We start from the raw sequence: 26,266 nt of genomic DNA, 5'->3' as shown, positions 1-26,266 counted from the left end.
GGCATTGGTAAAGTACATCCGGCGTTGGCGATGGTCTATGGATACGATTTTCATATTCAATTGTCTGTTTAGGAAAATGCGCTGAACAAGCCATCGAGGTCAAAATCGTCACGACTAAAAAATGCAGACGTTCTCACTGAACGGAGTCGCAAAGAAAGGGCAGTGAAAAACCGTGAATAGACATAAAGGACTCGGTTTTAAGGTAGTGCTTCGCATGGGGCTACTGAGCAAAACAACCTTATTATATTTTGTGCTCACTTTTCTCAGCCGTGCCTTCTTTGCTTTTTGTATAGTCACTGCTGATGTCTCCCTCTTTCTTTGCTCTAATTTAATATTTTTCACCTCCAGGCTTATGCACTCATTTAATGGCGTTGGCAAAACAACAACGAACAAACAAGAAATTTTACCACTGAGAAGGTTGTTAGCATTTTTACAGCGTTACCGATACTTTTACAAAAAATATGGTTACATAAACGATCTTGGAACATCCATGAGTTTTCATGGTTATGATGTATTTGAGTTTCGTGAAAAGGTTGACTATCGTAAATATGTACATGTTTATCATTAAGATTGTTACACTCGTTGAATACATATGCGGCACAAAATGACTGAAAAAGAAAACAGTGCGATGACAGCCGTGTGATGAAGATTGACGCGATTTATTTATTTATTTTAACCTACTGCTGAATTCCAGGGCATAATATCATCATCCCGGATAACGATTGAAAAGTAATAGGAACTTTAGATAGTCGAGCATATTGAACAAGAGCAACAAATAGAAAAGATAAAAGTAGATACGCTGGAAATAACTTGTGCAAGTGCAACACAGTTGTGATGAAAAAAAAAGGAAAATATAACTTGAAACGTGGCGATATGGGTTGTATAAAAGTAACAGAATAAGGAAATTGAATTATCTTAAAAACACTGCATACAAAGCCCGGGTACAATAAGTGTTACTAAACGACACTGCAAAAGACGTGAACGCAATATTGGCAGTTTGCTTTTGCGAAGCGATATAAGGGGAATACATGGCGGGTAATAACAAGTGCCGACCAATCGTTAGACACAGACAAAAAGAGACGCTTCGGCTCCGCTACGGGAGCCTTGTTCACAAACTGTGAACAAGGCTGCCGTAGCGGAGCCGAAACGTCTCTTTTTATTTGTGTCTAACGATTTGTCGGCACTTGTTATTACCCGCCATGTATTTTCCCGACCAGAAGGGTCTCCGTCAAACCCTGGATTTAGGGGGAGTACAATGCCGAAACATAAACGTTGACCAAATGTTTAGGGGAATCCCCTAAGGTGGAGTAGATTCGTAAAAAGGGTGTAATTACTCATTGACATTCACCCGAGGGCAGCCATACGGCTACAAAGGAAAGCTATACAGCTTTCTCAGAAACTTCGCAGTTAAAGAAAAATTCGTCCTGGTCCGGGGTTCGAACCCGGGACCACCGCTTCACCGGAGCAGTCTCTCTACCAACTGAGCTAACCGGGACGGCAAGCTTATGGTAGGGCGAGAGCGAATTGATCAATAACTCGAAGTGGGAACAGTGTTGACCAAATGTTTAGGGGAATCCCCCAAGGTGAAGTAGATTTGTAATAAGGGAGTAATTACTCACTGACGTCCACCCCTGAGAAAGCTGTATAGCTTTCCTTTGTAGCCATATGGCTGCGCTTGGGTGGACGTCAATGAGACTCCCTTATTACAAACATAAATGTGTTTCAAGTTTCCAATATGTTTCAGTTTTAAACAAGATTGAGTTCCATCACGTGGTCTTGGAATAAGCGTGTCCTGCTTACTTTAGGCTTCTAATGTTAGCTGCAGTTCGCGTAGGAAAGGCTCTCGAGGAAGGGACGCATAAACGCCGCGACCATGCACTGCATCCGGACGACCTTGGCCGAGGCTTATGCTTTCGGCCTTGGCAGCACAGCGGCCTCCAACCACCACTCTGCGCCTTCGCAGCACTTTGGGGTAACGCACACTGCCGCGGACCCGCCTAGTCGTCCCACAGCCCAAATGGCGTCCGGCCGCAGTGCATTAGAGCCCCAATGCGTCCACACGCGGCCGCTTCCAAGTTGGCCGCTGCTGAAAGACGGCGGCGGACATTGCGGGCGAGCGCAGATGATGTAGCGGACGGTGTAATCTAGCCGCCGTTATCAAGATGTCACTCCGAGTCGTCTTCCCGGCGGTGTCGTTTTACCCGACTCCATTGTTGGCGGAAAAGCGATCATTACCGTGCTCGCAATTGCCGACGGCCCCATAACCTTGGGCGGATTTTATTGCTGCAACCACACATAACAGAATAGCGGTAATTGCATGCCGCGCACCTTGTTCCTTCTCCAGTTGCTCTGTCATTATAGCGTCGCGTCCGAAGCGGATATCTCGTTTTGGCAGCGCGTTATTTCGCTATCCCCATCCACGTGCCCAAGTTCTCATTAGTTTAGCTTGGGTAGTTCACCTCAGTAAACTGTTTATTTATTGTAGTTTGCGGCAATGAGCCATGTTTTAACGTGGACTCATACAATCTCTTAGTTATTGTAACGAGCTCTAGCGAACTTCACGACGTTACAGTTCAGTTCATAGCGTACAGAACATCAACCCCCGGCATTTACGGGTTGGATTTTCATGAGCCCCGTGTACTGTGCGACGTCAGTGCACGTTAAGGGACCCCAGGTGGTCGAAATTTCTGAAGCCTTTCACCGCGGCGTCCCTGAGTCGCTTTGGGACGTTAACCTCCATGAACCATAAACCACCAAAACTGCAGCAGTGTTTAAAATCTAGCAATCAGCTTTGTAACCAAAGCATATGCTCGTAGTTGCGTCCAACTTAAGGAATTCAAGTTTAAATGCGCAGCTTCGAATTACACTTAGCCGTGGGAGAAACCACCCAGACTTAAATTGTGTGTGCGTGTGTAATTAGCGCTCCTGAAATTAAAAGAAATGAAAACTTTGTAGCATCTTATGAAATTGCTAGTTATAGCCTGATTAAAAGAACAAAAACAGTTGCAAGATTCAGCTATTGTTTTTGGGGCCAACTGTTCGCGTTTTATATCGGCCGGTATTATCGAGGGCAGGCCTCGGACAGACCCTCCACAGTGCCGCCAAACGAGCGGTGTTCGCGAATGCTTTCCGAGCTCGTGAGCCTAATTTAACTCTATTCTTGATGTCTCACGTGCCTGCTACGCTTGTGCGAGTCGAGTATAGTAGCGGTGTTAGTTGTGGCGGTAACAGCCTTGCATCCAGTTTAACGCACCGGATTTTTTGTGGCCTTCCGGTATAACTCATCTTTACAATTACAAAGCAGTTTGTTTAGATTCAATTTACTGATTCGAATGAATTTCAAATACCCTAAAATAGACTGTCCGGTGAATGCATGACGCAACCTGAGGCACATTGTCAGATATGCGGGGAGTGGACCGTATGCAGCATAGCAAAAAACGTACTGTACGGTGAACTTAAAGCTACTAGCCATTTTTAATGTGATGACATCAGAAGCCCCATGGGGCCAGGAGGAGTCGTCTGTCATAAAATTTTCATTTTCCGGAAGGAAGTGACGTCATCAGAATGGTTCATTTCCATTGGCTGGAGGAAAGTGATGTCATCAGACTGGAACATTCCGATTGGCTGAGTGCCGTGACGTCACCAAACCGGGAGTGACGCAATGAAATTACGTGTCCTTGTGAATTTTTATTCCTCAAAGTATACATTGTTTTGTGTATTCTCTTTGACTGCCTTTCGTGCTATTTTTCCGAAATAACTTCCTTCTTGAAAACTGGGCCATAAAAAGCGGCACGGTAAGGGGGGCAGGTATTCATAGAAGCCATCTGATAAATGCGGACCTTGTTTCTTTGTTTGGAGAGATGAAGAGAGAATGAGGAGAGGAACAGTTTGCGTCCGAGATGGTTTCATCGCTAATTGCATTAATATCGACAACAGCACGCTTTACACCCCGGAGCAGAGAGCTCTCCCTAGTCTCCTTTACTATTCCCATGCCACACATTCGTTTATCTTCGAGTATTCTATGCCCCGTTCTTTTCTCAGTGCTCCACTTTTGCCCCCCTTTCGTTACGTGATCCTATTACTATACGACCGCAACGGCGATATGTGCTCGCGTTAGTGGCCCTTGTCGGTCTGATAACCACTCAAGTGTTGTTTGCCAGGCCACAGGAGAAAGCGGGTGACGGTCTTCCGCTGACACACTGAACTCTCCCAGGGTCACGCACACTGCCTGCTTGGTCCGTCTGTGGGCGAGCAAGCACGAATACCAGACATATCGCTTCACATCGCATCAAGAGTACTCAAACACACCGGCATAGGTAGACATCCAGGCAGCCAGGTAAGCTGGCTGATGGACAGGCAGGCATACAGACAGACACACTGACCACATAGACAGAAAGACAAGCTGACAGGCAGACAACCCAGATAGAAGAAAAGACAGACATACAGGTAGACAGACATTCATGAAGGAAGATACATGAATAGATAGACAGTTAAATGAATAAATAGCTAGACGGATAGATAGATTAGATGGATACATAGACAGACATATAGTAGGTAGGTAAAAATAAATACGTATATAGATAGACACACAAACCGACAGAGAGATAGGCACATAGATAGATAAACAGACAGCCTAGATAAATACTACCCTATGGCTCAAAGCCTTTCCGGAGTTCGCATGTGTAGGAAGGGAAAATGGCCTTAGGCTATCAGCCCAAAGAGGTATTGGGTAGAGTCCACTGACTCGGTCGGCTGGTTTCCTCCGAAGCCTTTACTAGCCGTGGCTGTTCCAATCCAACGAAATTGCGCCCTCTTCTTAGGGATGCGGGGACGCACTGCCGGCGGGGAGTGGATGCCCACGCGGGAAGGCCGGCGCTTATTAGAGCGGGCCTTGAGATGGTGTGCGGCAGCTGCGCTTGCAACACACGCTTGGCAGTCACGCTGGCCCCGGCTCGTCTTTCTTGTTTACCGCCCGTTCTCCCAATCCGGCCAGTGTTGCACTTCGACGGAGGGTGCCCCAGGCGTGCCCAGAATGCTGCCTGCCGCATCCCCTCTTCTGCTTTATTTGCTTCTCTTTCATTCACCCATTGCTTTCCTTCGGTAGCTTTAGGTCTGGCGTACCCATTTCCCGCACGACACCTCTTTCACACGGTGCAGCCAACCTAATTCCTCCTCCTTTTCCCCCTTCGGATTATTCTTTCGCATTCTGTGTTCCTTCCTTCATTTCTTTAAAAGTGACAGCTGAACGAGTGGCTTCGCAGTAAACGGCATTACCATCAGTGTCGTAGAATGTCGTTGCTGTAAACACCCGTCTTCACTGGCCTCCCCAAGGCAGTGCTGCCCTGGTGGACCCAACGATAAGAGACACGGGCTCCGGGGAGTAGGTGGAGTCACGGGGAGAGGTTGGAGGAATGCGGCATGCCGCTGTCACTTCTCCGCCCAAGAGGAGAAAAACAAAACAAAACACTGAGCTTCCCCATTTCTTCCCCTTTGCTTTGTTTCTGTCCCTCTCTTGCTTCTTCCTTTATTCAGACTTTTCTCAAGGGTCCAGTCTCCATTCCTTGTTTTCATTTATTTCAGTATTTCCCTTGTACCTTTGTCTTCATGGGATTTCTTTCGTTGCCACCTTCTTTTCCCTATGACCTTTATTTTCCTTTCTCCCTACCGCTTTCCCTTTTCATTCCTTTATTCTTCGCCCTGCTTCCCTTTTTATTCCCTTTCTTTCCCTTTTCCTCATTAATCTGCCTCTTGTGTCTACTTATCCTTTCTGTTGCATTCTACTTCCTTCTTTTCCTTTCTTCCCCATTGGCTTCCCCATTGTTGCCTCGTTCTTCTGGCTATTCACTGCACCCTGCTTTCGCATTTTGTTTTCAATTTTTCTGTCCCGTTCTCTGCTTTCACTCCTCTCTGGGCTGAGGGGAAAGCAGTCTTGGCTCAATTCCAGCCTCGCTCTCTTCAGCAGCATCTTCGAGGGGAGAAGCGGAGACAAAACTGCGGCCTAAGGCCTTGCCGGTTGGACCCGTTGTCGTTTCGGTGGCAGTCAACCGGCCAGTACGCGGGAGTTACTTGCGGCAATAACGCGGAGACCAGCACAGGAACGCAGTCTATCTTTGCGCTAGTGTTCGTCAGACTGAACACAAAAAAATTGCGCGTTGAGTTAACAGGGAGTCCCCATCGTAGTCCCGAAAGTTCTACAAGACGCACTCGAATAAGCTCGTTAACTTCAGGGCAGATATTGTCACATAGTGGTGACAGTACGGCAAACAGGAAAACAGCGAGAACGTCTTCGAAACGAAACTCTTTATTCGGGCTGACTTGCGCCCGCAAAGAACTGAATCACTCGGCGGCGGCGTAGCAACAACCGTGCTCGGCGGTCGTCGAACAGAATGCCCGCCGCTGTCGGCCGTGCTCTTTTTAAAGCTGATAGCGAACATTCGAGATAAAGCTTGGGAAGTTACTAGAACATTCTGGCACAAAGTAGAATCGGCTCCGCCTGGATGGGATCAATCGAGATAATTCTAGGCGCGTCTTGCGTCACAAACGAAGCGATAAAGCGGCGTGCCAGAAGCCTTGAAGCATGAACAAATAAACACAACAAACAAACGCTGCGAAGATTCGCGGTAATATTTTGTCGAACACAGAGAAATATTCGACGGAACAAAGGATCGGCAGTTTAAGAATACAGAATCAATTCTTGATTCGAGAAATTTCGTTTTCATCTACCTCACGTCAAAGTGTTTGGTTCATTTCACTCTGGGCCCTTTTGAGAGAGAAGTCGGAAGGGAAACGGTCCCGTCATCATGTCGGGACTCGGCGAAAACCATGGCCGCCACGTGCGCGTGCTTCGAACAACGCAGCAAAGCGGCAGCGTGAGCGAAAGCGCGCGCTGCTGTATCGATTTGCGGAGGTCGCAGCGGCTGCCCACGCCCCTCGCCGCGGAGGAAAGCGTGGTCTGGATAAGGCAGCATCAGCGAGCCTTTCTTTTGGCTGCACCGCTTTTGAGAAGCGCTGGATGGGAGCAGCCAACGCTCGTTTGAGATCGAGGGAAGTTCGGAGGGAGTGTTTTCAGCGTCTTTTCAGAGGAGAATTTTTGAGAAAGAGTGTTTTTAGTGTATCGGAGAAATTATATTTGTTGCTGAGGCAGCAAAAGGAAAGACTACATGTCGCAAGGCTTTTGCTCCCTTGTATTTGTACTGCTTCGGTCGTTTCTTGGTGCCTATGCGTTAGGTTTGCAGATGGGTGCTTCTTTCATGCGAACCGCGTTCCCACGCACGCACGCACGCACGCACGCACGCACGCACGCACGCACGCACGCACGCACGCACGCACGCACGCACGCACGCACGCACGCACGCTCACAAAAATTACGAGGGAGGACGGGCGCCATAGTAGCCCGGTTCACGGAGTATCACACGAGACTGGGTTAGGTCGAGGGTTCGATTCGTAATTGGTGGCGTGTCGTCTTCACCTGCCTTTAAACTCAGCCATGATCCAAGGCCAGCTTTTTCACGTTGTTTGCTCCATCCTGATTACTATCGGCTTTTTTGGTTCGATATCATAAACGCGCACAAAAATAACATTATTAGGTTTATATACCGCCCATTCGATTGCATACATATGCGTTATAATGCGTCGATACCCAATGCTCACTTTCTGTGCACGTTTAGACTAGTATGCACAGCGAAAGAAGTGTCATCAGTGCAGTCGTTGGTATTTCCTGAGCTCAGTAAACGTGATTTGGGCTTCATGCCTGACGTTGGTATGAAAATGATTGTGGATGAATTCCGGGGACTATTCATATTTGTAGAACGGGTAGGTGGGCGTGTTAGTTGCAATCTATGGCACAAATGACGAGTAAAGATGAGGAACAAAATGGAGAAGACACCACGAACCCTGACTTTCTGCTCAAAATTTTATTACACACACGAACATTTATAACCGTTCGCGCCAAAAATAAAACTAAACAGGAGAAAAAAAAAACAAAAAACAACACTGCCCATTACACTTTTATGATTATATTTCCGAAAATGCGTCTTCTTAAAAAGCAGTTTCACGGCTTTCTAGCGATAATGACGGAACTGCTCTTATCAGTGTGATCTATCTCTCTTGCTTTCTGATCCTTATATTTCAAAATGACGGACGTTTGCTCAAACGGAAGGGCACAGTTGAGATCGGGTTCTCAACAATGCAGCACTAAACTATATCCAGCAACTTTGTCCAATGAATTATCTGCTCCCTCGGGCGATCGTTCAAGCACTCACCTGTCTGACCAATATTATAACCTCCACATGAAAGCGGAATCCGGTAGACAACGCCTTTGAGGCAGTCAACCATCTTGTCACCGTGCGTTACAGTACAGCCATCTCCCAGACTCCTGCCTATACTTTTGCGGCCACGGAGGTTCAGTGGTTACGGCTTTTGGCTGCTGACCCGAACGACCCAGGTTCGACCTCTGCCGCGGCGGTCGCATTTCGATAGAGGCGAAATGCTAGAGGACCGCATACTGTACGATGTCAGTGCCCGTTAAAAAACGCCAGGTGGTCGAAATTATACGGAGTCCTCCACTACGGCGTCCCTCATAGCTCGAGTCGCTTTGGAACATTAACCCCCATTGAACCAAACCTAACCTTCCTATATTTGGCTCTCGCCTTCGTTACACAGCTTGGCATGTATCGCTTCGTTTTCTGAGCAAACATAACACGACGTCAACGTTGCACTTCCGACCCACTTTTTCGATGCGGTGTGAGACTGAGTGGGTATAAGGGATAACAATAGTCTCCTTACGCTTGGTACCTTCGTTCTCCTGGGACACGTGCTTCTTGTTCAATTTATGTTGTGAAGGTGTAGGTTGCGCAACCAAGGGACCTTTGATGTGGTTCCTTCATAGCCTGAGTTGCATTGGGACGTTAGAGGCCAATAAACCAATAAACCAAACATTCGCGCTTAGTGAAAGATGCCATCGTCATTACCCGCACTCCCGCCTCTCTAAGCAAGTCTTGCGTCCACCAGACTGAACAGAGTGTGAACGGGCTAGTTGACAGGCTTAAGGAAGCAGTATGTACAGAGATGACAACGGCGAGAACATGCGAAAGAGTGGCTGCCAAGACTAAATTGAACAACAATAAAACTTGGGTTGGGCCTAGTTGGTACACGATTCACAACATCATGTACCAACTAGGCCCAACCCAAGTTTTATTGTTGTTCAATTTAGTCTTGGCAGCCACTCTTTCGCATGTTCTTGCCGTTGTCATCTGTGTATATACTACTTCCTTAAGCCTGTCAACTAGCCCGTTCACACTCTGTTCAGTCTGGTGGACGCAATACTTGCATAGAGAGGCTGGAGTGCGGGTAATGACGATGCCATCTTTCACTAACCTTGAATGTTTGGTTTATTGGTTTATTGGCCTTTAACGTCCCAATGCAACTCAGCCTATGAAGGAACCACATCAAAGGCATATCCAGCATTCTCTGACAGGAATTTTGAATATTGGAAAATTGCAGGGTACTGTTATGGAAATATTGAATGTAATGGTCAATTCTTCTGATGCGTAGCACATTCTTTCTTATGAAGCGGTTCCATCGATCGCACCGAGCAGTTAACACTGCCATAGAAAACCAATGAGAAACGCTTTTGACGATAGAAAAAAAAAAATGCAAGACTCCGGTCGGGTGGATGGTTTGCGATATATTGATGGATAAATTGATTGTTACAGTGAAATCTTACAGTGTATGAAAAAATTGCGTCTCGAGAATGCTTTTGCCCAGAATTGCTGGGATTGCGTTGCAGTGATACACCCTTGCTCTGCACCTGGTGCGAAATGTAACGATGCGGCCCCGGGTGCCGTGTACACATTATTGCGTAAAGTACGACAGTTATTTGAAATTGCCTGTAGTGAATTTCCGCTAACCAGCCTCTCGTTATTCTCTTCCACTTCTAGACACGGGCAAAGCAGAGGAGCTCGCCCAAATGAAATTGTTCCCACTCGTCGGCGCGTTTATTTCCGCGCTGATCGAGTTAGCCGGTGTTAGCCGAGTTTATCAAATTACCGGCCTCACGAGAGAAACAGCCGCTCTCGGCGGCAGCGATACACCCACGTGCGAACGTGTGCCTTGTCCTAGCTAATTGTTCGGACGGCGATTAATAGCGGATAAACTCCGACAAGATACCAGCCCATGGAATTCGGCTCTGCCGCTGAAGGCGGCTGTATAGGCTGACTAATATGGCATGGTATGCGTTGTTTATTGCCAAGAAGCTGCCCGTGGCGTTCTTTAGCTTGAATGATCCGGATTACTACCGCCCATTGTCCGGTAGTTTCATCATCATCTTTATAAAGATCATAATCATCAGCAGCAGCAATGACATAGCACAGCACACGGGAGCTTTTGCGTTTGCTCTCCGTGGTAATTCTGCAACCGTGTCCAGAATTGATCTTACAACTTTGGGCTCAGAAGATGAAAGCCAGAACCACTGATCCGCTGCTTCTCTCGGCTTCAGGCTGACTAACAAAGTAACTGGCTGGTTATACCTATACCAATAAGCTTTCGGCTCTTTCGTTTTTGGCCTATTATGTCCGCCGTATCACGTAGGGCAGATACGGAAAAAACAACACTATTGTCCTCTTCTATTGGCTAAGGAGCATTGAATCTCCACCATGCATTTTTTTAGATTCTTCACGGTCACTTATAAAAATAGTGGGAATCGAAGTACCACCCGTTTAATAGTGAAGAGGCAAATAAAATGGCCAATTTCGAAATTTTTCATTTTTCAGTTTATTTTATTCTCGTTATCTTCGGGTCTTCTTCTGTCTCGTGGCGAAAAATTAGTAGAAATACAGTAGAAATTTTGCACATGACGTTATTTTTGTATGCGGTTACTGCAAATTGTGAGCAAATTGTGCTTCTGATGGTCCTAGAGCGTGCCAGCGCCGTCTTGGTACCGTCGGGAAGGGGCGAGATAACAGCTTCCGAAGGTTGCGACGCCGGATTTCTCCAAGAAAAATGAAATGCAAACCAGGCAATGAAAAAACAGCAAAAGTTGCTCTACGACTGGCTTTTCCAGTCACGTGGTAGTCAGAGAGCGCTTCCATTGGCTGAGACGCATACGCATCGGCGGCATCCTTGACACGGCGCGTTAAAGGGCCCGTGCCCACCCCAGCGCAGCAGACACTCTCTACCTCTCTTTGAGCGAGCCTCCTCTCCTTCCATTCCCTCCTCGTAATTCTTCTCTCCCGCTCCTCGTCGAGTAGGCTCGGCAAGACAAAATCACCCCTTCGTTCTCCGGTCTAAGCCGGAGGCGTGGTGTCTGTGGAGTGCGTCACAGGGCGACGTCATGGCCCCGCCTTCAATAGAATTCTTTTCTTGGTTTTTGCATTTTCTCCGCACACTGAACGATCGAGAGGCGCGATCGGCTCGACCACCTAGACTTGTTAGCGAGCGCATCCTTTCATACATCTGTTTGTCATTCCCAGTTAACGAGCCACCTTTTCATTTTCTTTTAGGCCTCCCCACCGTTTCACGAGCGGAGGGGCGGAAGTCGGTTGTGTTCGAAACACACGGCGAAGCGCGGACCCGGCAACCGCCCGTTTGCTTTTCTCCATGCGTGTTTGTGTTCTGTGTGTTTGTGTCTTTTCTCCGCTCCAAAGCATATGTCATTCATTGGAGTCAAGGCGTACGCAAGATGCACGAAAGATAAGCGGTGTGTGTGCGGAGCGGTGAAGTGGGCGAGCGAGGGAAAGGCTCTGCTGCACTACTAATTAAAACCTTGTTTTGGGGGGCTCGCATAGAAGAAAAGAAACTGAGAAGGGAGCGCGCACGCAGAGCGTCTCGTGACGTGATCACGGCGGGGGGGGAGGGGGGGGGGGCGAACCAACTCCCTCAGTTTTACTATTTTTTTACTTTTTATGGCTAGGGTTCAAGGCTGTCGCCGCACGCTCCCTCCGCAGTTTTTTTTTTGTTCCTTCATGCGGGTTTGTAGGCATGAGCCAGAATAGAAGGCGCTGCGGAAAGCCTTGTGCAGACGACGCGACGCCAAGGCTACGCCCAACCTTCTCCCGTCAGTCAGAACGATGCACCAATGGAGTGCCTTTAGCGAAAGTATCCCCCCTTGACGTCAGCGGGGTGCAGAGTAGTGGGCCGGGCCCGTTTTTGAAGGAAGGAAAGAACGAACGGGCTTTGATTTGAATTTTCGCAGCTTTTCGGGGCGCGCATGGCTCTAGTATTTTGCAGAGGTTATCTTCGATGCCTCATCTATGCAGTGGGCTTGTTTTTCAAAAATGTCCGGACCCTGGTCAGTGGCCCTTTAAAGATATATCAGATAATATTCGCTACAATGAGCGCAGAAGTGATCAATATCTATGTGAGGTGAATTTTTATTTTCTCGCGGAATGTTTTGTGATCAGTGCATGCAGCGATGTCGTTAGGCAGTGAATTCCAGAGTGCTATTGCGTTGGGAAAAAATTGTTGTTGTAAGCAGACGTGTGGCCACTGATGCGTGCTATCGGGTTACCGTGACTGTGCCGGGAGGACGTTCGTAGTGGGGCGGTTAATAGAGCGTGCCGTGATCTTGTGTGATGATAAAATGTATGAAGTAAGCACAGGCGTGAAACGACGCGGCGTGATTCTAGTGTTGAGAGACGGAGGGACTGCTTGGAGTACAGCGCCCGTGTCGTCTTACTTACGCCTAGCCTGCACTAATGTTCCGAAACTATCAGCACGGACTTGATTTGATCTGATTTATTTTCACGAACAAGGAGCTGCAAGGTTGTGGTGGAAAACAAGGATAAAAAACTGCGAAGAAGGCAGCTTATCTGGTTACAAGTTTCATTTACTATGGCAGCAGCAGGGCAGAAGGGAAACTTGTTAAATAAAACTAATCTGACTAACTAACTAATCCGAACTGATGATTTTTTCTTGCTTTGTCATTAGCAAACCCGCAGTTAACCGACATTCACCCAAAAGCCACCGAAAAATAAACCATGTTGAATGCTGTGGCACTCGCTTCTTTTGAATAATAATTTAACTGCGAAGCCGATTTCACACCGTTTCCATTTACAACCGCACAAAATAGAAAGGTAGCTGTTTTCTTTTTAACAATGCTAAACGAATAAAAAACGAACGTCCGGAAGAGAAGAGCGTAAAGCAAAACCCGGAAAGTGTGCGGCGAACACCGAAAAGCTTTAGGGATTTCCCAAAAGCCCCGTTCGGTTTAAGCCCCACTTTTGCAACTGCCGTGTCTCAATGCTTCCTGACCTCTTGCACCGGGTTTCATGGCTGCGTTTCGTAAGGCTTCTTTTATAATTTTATTTGTTAACTCCGACCTTCAGCTTCAGCGCGCAGTGGGTAAGTAACTGGCAGCCGAGTGGGGAATATTCGCAGTCCTTCGTCGAAACTGCAATAAAACTGTTGCAACGACCAGCCGAATGCTCCTTGCTGCTTTGCTGCTTACGCATGCTTTTATCCGAGTGCCCACGGGAGGAACAGAAAACACCACTCCCCCCCTGAGGAAACGCAAACCGCCGTGAACGAATTACCATGCCCCACAGCGGCGTACGCAGTGAAACTAATATTGCAGAATCCTAGATTCCAGATTTCCAAACCTTATGAAAGGTTCGACCAACGCTAGTGAATATTCTTGTCAAGGACTCCGCGACGCAACAGCCTACATGATTTCACTTCTAGGTGGGCGCAGTTTTTGACAAAGCTATCAAATGGGTCGCCGTTATTCCGTCGGCAGGGCCAGAGTAAGCCAAGTATATAAGAAACAGCAGGTATATAAGAAATAGAAAGATAACATAAAACTTGGTGGTTTTCACCTGCTTCAGAATAAGAAATTCTTGACCCCCCCCCCCCCCCTCTCTTTTAGAGCACTTCTCTGGACTACATGGAAAGGCATAGGGAAACGCCATACTGCCCAAACTGTTCCACGCTTCTATACACTGCTGCGTGCACCTTCTTGCAGTGAGATGCCTCCAGCCCCCATTTCTTCCCCCTACCTTTCCTCCAACCTGCGATTCCCGGCCTTCGGAGAACGCTTAACAAGCAAAACATGGCCTAGTAAAACACGTTTCATGTCTTGCGGGCGGTCGTACTTTGTCGCACTTTCATTTGCTATCGTCATGCGCCTTTTTTTGTACTAGACTTTGCTTGGGTATATAAATTCATTTCCTCTCCATAAAGAAGTGATGCACATGCCAGAACGAGCGCAACCGAAAACGATGACAACCATTACTGTGTGATAAAAAGAGACCTGTTTTATTGCGGCACTTGTAGCGCGGACGAAGGCAGCTTTAACACGTCTCTCCGTGACCCCTCCCCCTTTGCCGCCTCGCAACAAAAGCAGTTACAACTCCCTCGCTGGACCCCGCCTTGTGGCGCCGGCTATGAGCTCCCATCGGAAGTGGTGACACTCTCGGGAGTTCTCCCGGCGCCTGAAGAGAGCGCGTCGCGACATCGGGGAACGAGGCGGCATAAGGGAGTGAAGGAAGAAAGGAAGGAAGGACAAATGCAGCGGGAAAAAGAAAGTAGGGAGAAGCTCTTCTAGATAGACGGCCTCGGTATGGAGGAAAAGCAAGCTGCCCAATCAGGGAGCCGAGTCCGGACGTTGCGCAGCGCCCTCTGGATCGGCGAAGCGGAAAACTTGGAAACCTAATTTGCGCAGTGGCGCCACCTCGTTGAGGGAAAGAGACACTATCGAGCAAGTTGGGAGAAAAAAGGGAGAGCATGGTGGCGTCAGCGAAGGTCTTTGTTGAGGGTGAGGGGGATTGAGTGCCGGCATGTTCTCCCCAGACATACGCCACCGGCATCCTCAAACAAAGTAGGACTATGAGAGGGAAAGGGACTTGGAAAGAGGATGTTCAAGGCTCCCTACTCAACGAAAGTGGGGAAAACGTGGGGAAAGGAGAGCAACTAGAAGAGGGCAGCTAGTGTGTCCGTGCTTTCGGCGGGAAAGAGGGTTTGTCTGCACACTCTGGAGAGGCAGCGTTGCCTTCCCCACAACCTAGAGTAGGGAAAGAGGGAAGGGAGGCGTCTGAAGAGGATGCTGGTGCGTTCTCAACGCCGGGAAAGAGCGGAGAGAACGGTGGTGAAAAGGAGAGGGAAAGCACCGAGGTCTAGAAAGGTTTGGAGGGAAGCACGGAAAAGCGAGAGAAAGGAGGGCGCTTTAGGGAGTTTGGGGAAAGGGTTCGGGGAAAGGAGAACTGGGGGAGTTCACGCGAGCATCGGCGCGCGCGTGATTCGGGGCGCGGGAATCGAGTGCGACTGTCAGAAGGGAGCTGGAAGGCTCGTGGAGCGCGCGAAACTTTTGTGGCGCGCCGGGCGTCGGCTGTGGAAGCACGTTGCACGCCGTCAACGCCGCCACCACCGCCGGAGCAAGTTAACGAGCCCCGGCGTTGCGCCAGCGACTCTGGCGTCGCCGTCGTCGTTGTTACGATGTGTCAAACTGACTTCGAAGTGCCGCCGCCCTTCTCCTGCTACCGTCGTTATTGCAGCGACCGAACGCGGCTAGCGTCGGCGCCGGAACGTTTTGACGTCGAAGTCGTCTCGTTAGCGTGCGACCACTAACTAGTTAGTTAGCCGTCGGTGCATTGTTCAGCTTTGTTTTTCTTCGGTTCCAGAACCTATCGTCGCTGTTGTCACCTCTTTGTGTAGTTTTGTGAGCGAAGTGCGGTGTCAAGGACCTCGTTGGTTCACGGGGGCGTCGGTGGGGTGAGAGAAGTTTCGTCTTTCGTGCGCGGGTTTCGCACCGGGTGTCCGCGACGAAGCTCCTAGCGTTCGCCGAGCGGATGCGTTCCTTCTGGATCTTCTGGAGGCGCAAGCACAGAGTGGGCCAACGTCTCGGGGAGGAGGATGCCCACGAACTGTGCGAGAACGGTGAGTGTATTTTAATGCAGGGATGCATAGTGCAGCTTGCGCGTCAGATTGCCGCAGGCCTGACTTTCCGCCCCCACTGTGCAGCTGACATAAATAAGAGTATCGCTACAAAGTCCACATGGTAACTCTGAACACAACCCACGTCTTTAAATGGCGTACACGGGATATATGACCACGTAGGTAGGGTGAGGCGCTTGGAAAGAGAAAAGAAGAGGTGAATAGCTGTAGATGAAGAACTAGCCTCGTCATAATACACACAATTCCACAGGAGCTCCCACGAGATAAAGAACCAATGAAATGAGTGGCAATTCGTCTCCTGCTTTCAACTACACCATTGCAAGATACTTTTCAGCAATAGGAAGTGCCACCTAGTTTGAACGTGTGGGTAACGAAAAACATTTACGCCCGAAGCTTATGTGACTTTTTACACGCAACCGGGCTTCATGCATTTCTGTAACTTATTCTACCGTTCGTGACTAACACCATGTTTTATGCCGCGCGGAACACTCAGTGTCAAAAATAAATAAATAAATAAGTGCCACCTTGTTCCTGGCTAATTACTCAGAGTGTGTCATTTTGCCATTCGAGGTCAAATTTAATCATCCACCAGTAATCGAAAATGCTGGGAATGCATTTGTGCAGCACCTGCTTTTGTTGTTGCTAATATACACCTTTATTGTTATTAGTATACGCAGACAGTTATTCCTGACCACTGCTGGTTAGTGCTTCCTTCGTCAGGCGCCGCAATGCTCTGAGCATTCAAGTGTTTCGCGAAATGCATTGGCGCGCATGGATTCTTTTGTGTTTCAGTAAAATGTATGTCATTGTTATCATGACTGCGCGAAGCTCGTCGTGTGTTTTTGTGCTATAAACTGAAACTGAGGACAAGTGAAGCGCACTTCATCACGATGCAGCGGAGTGAAAGGGCTTGCAGAGAATTTTGCAATCTGCGAATGCCTCCCGTAAGTTGCTGGGTACAAATGCTAGCCAGCGTGGTAAACCGTGGATTTCATAACAGTTCGGAATCAAAGAGATACTGCGCAATGCGTGATAGAAAACGGAGTTCGCATTTTGTTGCACACAGCCACCGTTAAGCTGGACCGGCATTTAGCAACGGCAATACTCAGTTAACGAGAATAGCCTACACGATGGTCAATGTGTAGGAAGCCTTGTCAAGTGCATTGACTAGCTCTCGTTAAGGATATTTATAAATTCACGCGTGAACTGAAACATGCTTACTCTATATTTGCGGCTTATGAACACGCATCTAGTTGTTAACGCTTCCAATGCCTACATATCCTTCTTAGAATGTACATACAAGGCATACACATCTCTCCTGGGACGTACGTTGAAATACGCCTCAAATGTGAAATTCAAGCAGCAATACCAACTTGGGCATGTTAAAAAAAAAAAAAGCTGCAGGCTTCATCCTTTCATCATACCCACCGTATCAAAGTGCATCATTCATAAAGGAAACTTTTAATATTTCAGACCTTAACATATGGCGCATGTTTCTGCGTTTCTCGTTCTTTCATTCATTATGCCATGGTGACCCCCTATTCGCAAAGATCCGCATCTCCTGTTCACCATATTTCGTCTCAGACTGATCATTCTTGCAAAGTAGGAACCGATCTTCCCGCGAGTATTAAGATAACAAAGTTTAGAGGGACTCTTGGACGAGAAAAGAAGGGATTGGCGAAATCTTTATGGGCGTAATAAATTTGCTTCGCGTGTCAGAAGGGCGGAAAAACGGTTGATATTCTAAATGTCATCTTCCGGGAAACTATGTAATTCTGTCTCGTTTTCTTTGCTTTTTTTTTTGCCCACAACAAGCTCGTCAACCGAAGCAAAGCACCATCCTTACCCCCCCCCCCCCCCCCCCCCCCCCCCCCCGTGTTTGCCTTATCGCACGGTACACGATACCTTCATCTACGAGTATGCTGGAGAAAATTTATGGTCGACATCGCGAGAATTCTTTACCTTACTTAGCGCAACTTCTCAAAATGCCATGAAAACCTGGTCGAATGCATATGCAGCTTAATGACCGACGCGCGAGTGACGTCACAGTATTAAAGACTTCGCTGAGCAATGTCATAACTTCGCTAAACATTTCTTTTCGAGCGTTTATCCGTGACCGGCGTGTGACAGCAAGTCAAGCAACAGCTGCACTGTTCCGTTGGGGGCCTGTTTCTATGATGTGCGGAAATTTTGCAGAGACAAGCAATATAACGAAACTGCGATGCTCTGTCGCGGACTTAAAGGGAAGCTGAAACGGTGTTTTGAAAATTCGAGATTGTTCAAGAATTCGAATCTATAAAGCTTCTAGATAAAGCATGCAAAGTATTTTTGCACTGGCATTCAAAATGGCGACATAATTGTCGATTAAAACCGCGACGATGTTTAGGCTTCTCTTCACTATGTTGGAGGAGTGCGAGGAAACTCGGCAGTGACGTCATTGTTGCCGAAATTTCTAATGTCCGCTACCTTCGCCTGCATGCGGCTCTGCGTCGTCCGATGCTGGCAAACAATGCTTTGTGAGCTTCACCTTCGATGGCGTCGGTTTTCTTCCATGGAATAACGGTTTCTTCGCTGGAAACGTAGTGCCGTTATATGTGACGTCATTATCGGGGCCTCTGCCCGTCGCTGTGCACTTCAGAGAAGCCTGACCGCCGACGACGACTTTATTCGGCGATCACGCCACCATTTCAAATGCTAGAGCAAAACGATTTCGCAGGCTCTACCTGCACATTTTGCACATTCGGCAACCTTAAACTCATCGAATTCTAAAACCGCTTCAGTCGCCCTTTAACAGTACGGACCACGCTTTTGCGGTCAAACTCGTCAGCTGGGAAAAATAATGGTTGTTCGATACTTCCGCAAGTAACTGCCGCAGGTACACTTGTGGAGAATGGCAGCGGACTGTTCTATTTTAAGCCGTCGCGGTGGCTCAGTGGTTATGGTGCTCGGCTGCTGACCCGAAAGACGCGGGTTCGATCGCGGTCGCGGCGGTTGAATTTGTTTGGATTGGAAATTCTAGAGGCCCGTGTACTGTGCGATGTCAGTGCACGTAAAAGAACCCCAGGTGGTCGAAATTTCCGGAGCCCTCCACTACGGCGTCTCTCATAGCCTTAGTCGCTTTGGGTCGTTAAACCCCATAAACCATAAACCAACCTGTTCTATTTTAGGGAATAGCATGGACGATGAGGCGTGGCCCATATTATATTATGTGCTATTCTGTACATAGTTTACACGGCGGGAGCTGTTCACGTAGTTTCTTGCTGATGAAACGTCTGTAGCTTGCCGTTCAACTTGACTTTAGTTAAGACTTATGCAGCCTTCATGCGTGCTGGAGCGTTAACTATGCGGGCTTTCAGCAGCCAAAGCATTTCTTTCGATATCAGCGATTGCCGCAAAACAGAGGACAATTATGCCGGTAGAAAACGGCTGTTTTCACACTTGTCGCTGCCAACCGACGGCAGTTAACAGTGACAGATAAGCTGTTCGAAAAAAACCTCCAATGACCCGCCGGTGAAGATCGCTGTTTTCTTTGGGTCACATTTGTACCGGGGACACAAGTTTCTAATGGTGTCTTCGACTGGTCGTTTCAGATCGCTCTAGAGCGCTCTGAGATGCAGCCGCACGTTCGGCTGGTCGAAATCAAGCGCTCTGACTACATTCGGCTGGTTCTTTCACAGCGCCCGCCTCCAGCTCAGAGCGCTCTGAGGCGCTCCGAGAAATAAGTCGGAGCGGCCCCGAGATGTGTTCACGTGACAGAGCCACTTCCGCCGTTTCGCGGAGGCGGATGCGAAGCCAGGGTAGCCAGGGCACATCACGACCGGTCTGGCGAGGCATTCTTACGCATCCGTAGAAGCAAGTTTTGGCGCTTTAAACGTCCCTGCTGTGTGGCTCTGTGAGGGGAAATGTCGAAAAGCAGACGAATCATTACGCTGGGTACGCCGTCACGGAAGTTACGTCCTTTTTCTGCTTCCTGCGCTTTCGCTCTGAAAACTTGCTGACCATTCGGCTTGACCGGTCTCGCTATGCGCTCGGAGCTAGAGCGGCTCTCACTTTGCCAAATCCGAACCGGATCGTGGGAGCGACCAGTCGAAGACACCATAAATATTTCATTCCGTCAGTCCGTCAGGCGTCAGTCCTGTCCTTTGAGTGCCTTCCGTGTCCTCGTTTATTTCGCCATTTCCAGTTTTTTCTTTCAACATGAACCAACTCACCCCAACTAGAGTTTTACTCGACGATATTTCATTACGTTTGGCGTGTGTCGCAACAAAGCTGTCGCGACAAGCTAGCGAATTAATTATTCGCCTTTGAATAGACAGTGACGTAAGTCTTAATTCTCTGCAGGATATGAGATGACTTGCCATCATAATATTCAATCCAGATTCCGTTTAAACAAAAAACAAACAATAATAACCAGGTGTACTGCCAAAAAATATGCATTTTAAATCCTAGTAATACAGGATCTCACTTTAAATAAAAGTGTTTTCATGCGGATAATTACAGCAAAAAAAAAAACAAAAAAAATTAAAGTACCCAAGACGCACAAGGCGTCCCAAGAGAAGACATCGAGAACAAGGGCTCAAAAGGTGAGCTACTGGATGCACATAACGTGAAAAAATTAATGCTGATTACCGTGGTGTAGATCGGATACCAAGCAGGCCCGAAATATTCCCAGCCCCACTAACTGACGCCGAGGTTATCTGTGACGGAGTATTTTATTGCGAAAGCAATACTAGTTGTACTTTCAGCCCGTCGCGTAGCGAGGCTGGTAGCTACCATATTATCATATTCGATTGGATTGGATTGTATAACCGATGCATCACCACAAGTCTAACCACAAGCACCACCACCAGCTACACTACCAGCTGAACCATTGCGTAGCTACGGATATTGCTTTCGCAATTACCGCGCTTAACCAAGCTAAGCCGCAGCCATTTTTATATGCGGCGGCTGCTGAGTTAGTCTTATAATGCCCTGGCATTGAAAATAGTGGGATGAAATTTCTGTTCATCCTGCATTTTGTCAGCAGTGGCCCCCAAATAGCATAAATGTAAAATAAATTCAAGTTCACGGCAAAAACAAAAAAACAAAAAAAACAGTAAGGCAGTAAAATTAATGACTGAGAAATTCGGCTAACTTCCTCTTGTCTGGCGATAACAGTGAGCATGTATACTCGGCTAGTACGCATGCGAAACGAAGAGCAGGAACGAAAACCATTTCAGCACTTGCTGATACAGCAGCGCACCCAATTATTTTGAAGTATGCTTTTATTGAGAAAGCATTATATGCCTGGGATCAGCAACGAAATCTGGCGTTGTCGTCGTTGACCGCAAAAGTGGTGTCAAAGAAACCTACGTCACCGTGGTGTCAAAGAAACAATAAAATTCCTTCCGAAGGTGGGGGATATCGAACCAAGGACTTTCAGACTGCGATGTGAGTAGGCAGCTTATAAAACCACTTCTTTTTTGTTTAAAATATGGCATTTATTACGCTGAAATTGTGTTCTATTTACATGAACTATTTACAAAGCTTTCGGAAAACGCCACGAAAGGCATTTCAAAAAGACAGAACAACAAAGCACTGGACAGGAGGTTAGGCTGAGCACATCACCAAGACGGAGTGCCACATCGGTTTAAGGTCGGTCTGTTCTTATTTCTCTGAGATGAACAATCATTTGGCAGAAATGATAATTTGTCGATGCAACTGATTCACAGTGCCGGTCCATCACTGTAGTTCTGCATAAGCCGTGTAGTCCAATTAGAAAACCAAAACACACCCAGAAGTTCATCAACATATTGCAGTCCGTTTCATGTGGTATATGGGAAGTGAAATAAATTCGCTTGTTCTGGCATGTCTATGCCACAAAAGTGCGTTGCTTCTTGGCGAATAATGGTGAACGTAGTCTGTGCGTTGCCTTACGAATGCACGCTAATGAGCAGGAGTGTCATTAGAAAGGAAGAGAAAAAATAATAAAACAAGCCTTTCGTATGAAAAGCACAGTAGTCTTAAGTAATCTTACAGCAAGTGAGTAACCTTACAGAAGGGCCGCCGCGGTGGCTCAGTGGTTATGGTGCTCGGCTGCTGACCCGAAAGACGCGGGTTCGATCCCGGCCGCGGCGGTTGAATTTCTTTGGAGGAGAAATTTTAGAGACCCGTGTACTGTGCGATGTCAGTGCACGTTAAAGAACCCCAGGTGGCCGAAATTTCCGGAGCCCTCCACTACGGCGTCTCTCATAGCCTAAGTCGCTTTGGGACGTTAAACCCCATAAACCAACCAACCTAATCTTACAGCAAGCCTTGAGAAATATGTTGGGCACGTGCGAGCTGTGTAACAACGAGCCGGTTTGAGAGAGATTTGCACGATAGCAAAAATTATTGTGATCTGTGCAGTTTGCAGCGAACGCAGTGAGTACGGAATAGCTGGGTTGATAGCAATAGCGATAACAATAGTAGCTAATTATGAAAGGGTCACTGTACGCGCTCTACCTTCGGGGCAACATTCGACGCTTCGTAAGGGGAGTACAGGTGTCGGTGCTTGGCAACAGTCACTGACAACACGAAGTGCGCTGGGTTTCTCAACAGGAGTGGTATTCTCCCGGTGTCGCCTTTTGCGACATGTCGCATTAGGGCGGGGCCTAAAAAAGTGCGTACAGTTGCTCGAAGAAACGGAAAACGCCGCCGGCACTTTCTTCGGCGATGCTTTCATTCGCTTCCAGAAGCGACAATTTACCACTGCTGATTCACTAGCAGCAGTAGTTTCGTATCTTTGATTAGTAGTTGTTAATTATAGCAGAGATGATTATTTTTTATTTCAAGCAGCATACAGTCAGTGAGTACTCATAATGCCATCTCGTCGCTGCGGGCAACGTCTGCTTAGTCGTCTGTTTACGACGGTGCAAAGTGAGTTCGCATGGCGAGCGGCAGCCCGGCTCAGCAGACGGTAATTTGGCCGCGCCGCAAGAATCCCTGCTTCACTGCTGCTCGCTCCGATGGAGTGCGAGGAAAGGAAACCCAGTGTTGTCGTGTGCCCACTCGCACGATAGCCGCGGCGACATCCAAAAGCTTCGTCGGCCAAAGCAAACTGGTCGCGGTGTCTACTTTTCTTCACGGCTCAAAAACCAGGCAAGGAGATTGGGATCCATGGCGTCTAGTATCAATTTCGTAGCCCGTCGCCCGCGCGAATCGCTTCAGCCCATTCCGTTGTTCGACTAAGCGTAGTAAATTGGGGCGTCGTCACGATGACGTAGCAGGAAGGCGGATCCGTGTCGTCACGCCGCCGTCACCGCGGCTCGAGCCAATCAGCGAAGAGCGAATGCGACATGTCTCAAAAGGCGACACCGGGAGAATACCACCCCGGCTTTCATCTTTGTTTCCCGGCAGCTTGCGTTTCACCCCAACTTCACGTGCACGGCAAATCTCGATCAGGGCTGGCGTTCCGCTGAATACGTGAATGGGCGTCGGCCCTGGCGTGTTGGCAGACAAAAGAATCGCCGCATTCGCGATATGCTGGGACGCGAATTATAATAATTTAATTCAGTTATCGCTGGTCGACTCCGCGCCAACTTTTCGCGGCTTCGAAAGCTTGAAATGGAGCTCGGCCATTGGTTACAAGCGGCTTTTTTTCTCGTAACGCCTAGCCCGCGCTCGGCAGAATTTCATATCAGCTTATGCTTGCGCTTCGAAAAGAGGAATCTCGGCTCCCATTTGTCGGAATAATTAGATTAGTCTGGTAGCTCTCGACCAGACTGTGCCTATTATCCAAGAAATGCGCGTGCATAGAACCGAGGAAGTTCGCGAGAAATACTTTTATTGTTTTCGTTCACTTCACAACGTTCTGGAAAATGGTATCTTAACTCGAGAACTGGCCTTACTGGCTGTAAGTTTATGCGTTTATTTTCCGTACACCAGCCCCACAGCTTTTAAGGGTGGATTGTCTAAGAGAGCTGTGTTCACGTTGAAAGGGATTAGATAAAAACGAAAGACAGCGGCACTATACCATTAAGCCTGAGGACATCATCATCATCATCACGTTGAAAGGGATTATATAAAGACGAAAGACAGAGACACTATACTATATTGCCAGTATATTCTAGGCACTATAACTATACCATTAAGCCTGAGGACATCATCATCATCATCACGTTGAAAGGGATTAGATAAAGACGAAAGACAGCGGCACTATACTATATTGCCAGTATATTCTAGGCACTATAACTATACCATTAAGCCTGAGGACATCATCATCATCATCACGTTGAAAGGGATTACATAAAGACGAAAGACAGCGGCACTATACCATTAAGCCTGAGGACATCATCATTATCATCACGTTGAAAGGGATTAGATAAAGACGAAAGACAGCGGCACTATACCATTAAGCCTGAGGACATCATCATCATCACCTACAGAAGAGCAAGCGCAATTTGTGCCGTAAAAAATAACGCAAAGTAAACACGAAACACGGACAGGACGACGCAGACAAGCGCTTGTCTTAGTCATCCTGTCCGTATTTCGTGTTTCCTTTGCGCTATTTTTTTATAATGAACGTTCACCACCTCACCCACCTTTCGGTTTCACTTAGAGCAAGAGCAGAGAATGGAATACAATTTAAACTATGCAGTTGCGTAAAAAATACAAGAAAAAGTAAACAAATATGCAGCATGAAACAATAAGAAAAAGAAGAACGAGGTATCATTTACAAGCGAGCAAAAGTGGCTGACAATCCTAAGGATAACTTCGCAAAGGCAAAAGAAAAAAAAAGAAGAACGACGACCGTAATTTTGAAAGCTAACGTGGTGCCCAAATTTCAAGAGTATTTTGCATCTAATAGCGGATTAATACTAACGAACGGTTTAATACTATTTGCCGCAGCTTTGACGACGAAAGTTTCAGAAAGATAGCAGACGGAAGAGGGGGGAGAGACGAGGATAGAAGACATGGGTTAGAGATATGCGCTCTGCTGTTCTCAATGCATTCAGTTTGTTCTACGACACTAATCCTAACTCGCTGGCTCAAGCTGGTTAGACAAAAAAAAAAAAAACTAGAAAGCTTGACCGCCAGCATATACTACGTTGTTTATCGTATACGGGTGTCCAGCGTGCTGTTTTGCAAAGGCTAGATCGCTGCAAAACGTGTTATATATATTTAAGAGGCAGACTGAAGTTCTCGACGTTTATCAGGCCTTAGAAATGGAAAAAAAGAAGCAAAGCCCATGCGGCATGTTTTGCGCGCGAGTTAGCTTCGCCAGAAAACGCCCGCATTCGGTTTGCGGAAGCAACTGTGCAAACATTTCATTTTTTTTTTCTGCTGCGGTCTGCAGTTAGCGTTCCGGAATGAAACCGAGCATTCGAATGAATGAATATCTTTTGAAACGCTTTCTCCCTGAGATAGACTCTTCGCAAATTAAAGCAGAGATGAGAGCTGAAGAGAGGCTTTGAAAAGATACGGGCTCCCGACGGTTTTGCAGACTCGTCGGTCGAGCCTTGCCTTCTTTGTGCCCGCATCTGGAGGAGGTGGTGGAAGAAAGTTGAACTGCGCAAGTTTGAACATGCGAAACATTGCAGCCATGCGCGACGACCGCTTTCACTTAAAGCAGAGAGGCGCCCGTTATAATGCGAACCGCGTTCAGATGGGAAACATCTCGACGCGGAGTGGAAGCACTGCTCTCTGCCCGCTCGAGTGTGTCATCGTCATCATCATCAGTCTGACTACACCCACTGCACGGCAAAGGCCTCTCCCATGTCTCTCTCCCACTAACCCTGTCCTTTGTCAGTTGCCGCCACTGTATCCCCGCAAACTTCTTAATCTCATCCGCCCACCTAACTTTCTGCTGTCCCCTGCTACGTTTGCTTTCTCTTGGAATCCACTCCGTTACCCTTAAGGACCAGCGGTTATCTTGCCTTCGCATTACATGCCCTGCCCAAGCCCATTTCTTCCTTTTGATTTCGACTAGGATGTCATTAACACGCGTTTGTTCTCTCACCCACTCCGCTCGCTTCCGATCTCTTAACGTCACGCCTATCATTTTTCTTTCCATAGCTGGCTGTGTTGCTCTTAAGCTGAATCCTATTTGTCAGCCTCCACGTTTCTGCCCCATAGGTGAGTACCGGTAGGATACAGCTGTTGTATACTTTTCTCTTCAGGGATATTGGTAAGCTGCCATTCATGATCTGAGAGAACCTGCCATATGCGCTCCACCCCATTCTTATTCTTCTAGTTATTTGCCTCTCATGATCCGGATCTGCGGTCACTACCTGCCCTAAGTAGACAAATTCTCTTACTACTTCCAGCACCTCGCTACCAATTGCGAACTGCTATTCCCTTGCTAGGCTGTTGAGCATTACTTTGGTTTTCTGCATGTTAATTCTTAGCCCCACCGTTCTGC

The 26,266-nt window shown here is 47.6% G+C and overlaps 1 protein-coding gene across 2 annotated transcripts in view; it reads left to right on the top strand.

Annotated features, from left to right (window-relative positions):
• LOC149348134 (uncharacterized) overlaps positions 1-26,266 on the top strand; it is a 299,145-nt gene that overhangs the window by 19,190 nt on the left and 253,689 nt on the right. The window contains exon 1 of one of the 2 annotated variants that reach the window (XM_089587944.1): positions 15,249-15,867. The exons of the other annotated variant lie outside the window; for it this stretch is intronic. Within the exon in view, the coding sequence (XP_089444070.1) occupies positions 15,780-15,867 (88 nt within the window). The 5' untranslated portion in view covers positions 15,249-15,779. Of the gene's footprint in view, positions 1-15,248; positions 15,868-26,266 lie in introns of those variants that run through there. 2 annotated transcript variants of the gene reach the window in all.

Source organism: Amblyomma mixtum, chromosome 4 (assembly GCF_055824585.1).
Source record: "Amblyomma mixtum isolate Tamu chromosome 4, ASM5582458v1, whole genome shotgun sequence".
Classification (NCBI taxonomy): Eukaryota; Metazoa; Arthropoda; class Arachnida; order Ixodida; family Ixodidae; genus Amblyomma; species Amblyomma mixtum.
The sequence above is the reverse complement of the archived record's forward strand: the minus strand, read 5'-3'. Positions and strand labels throughout refer to the sequence as shown.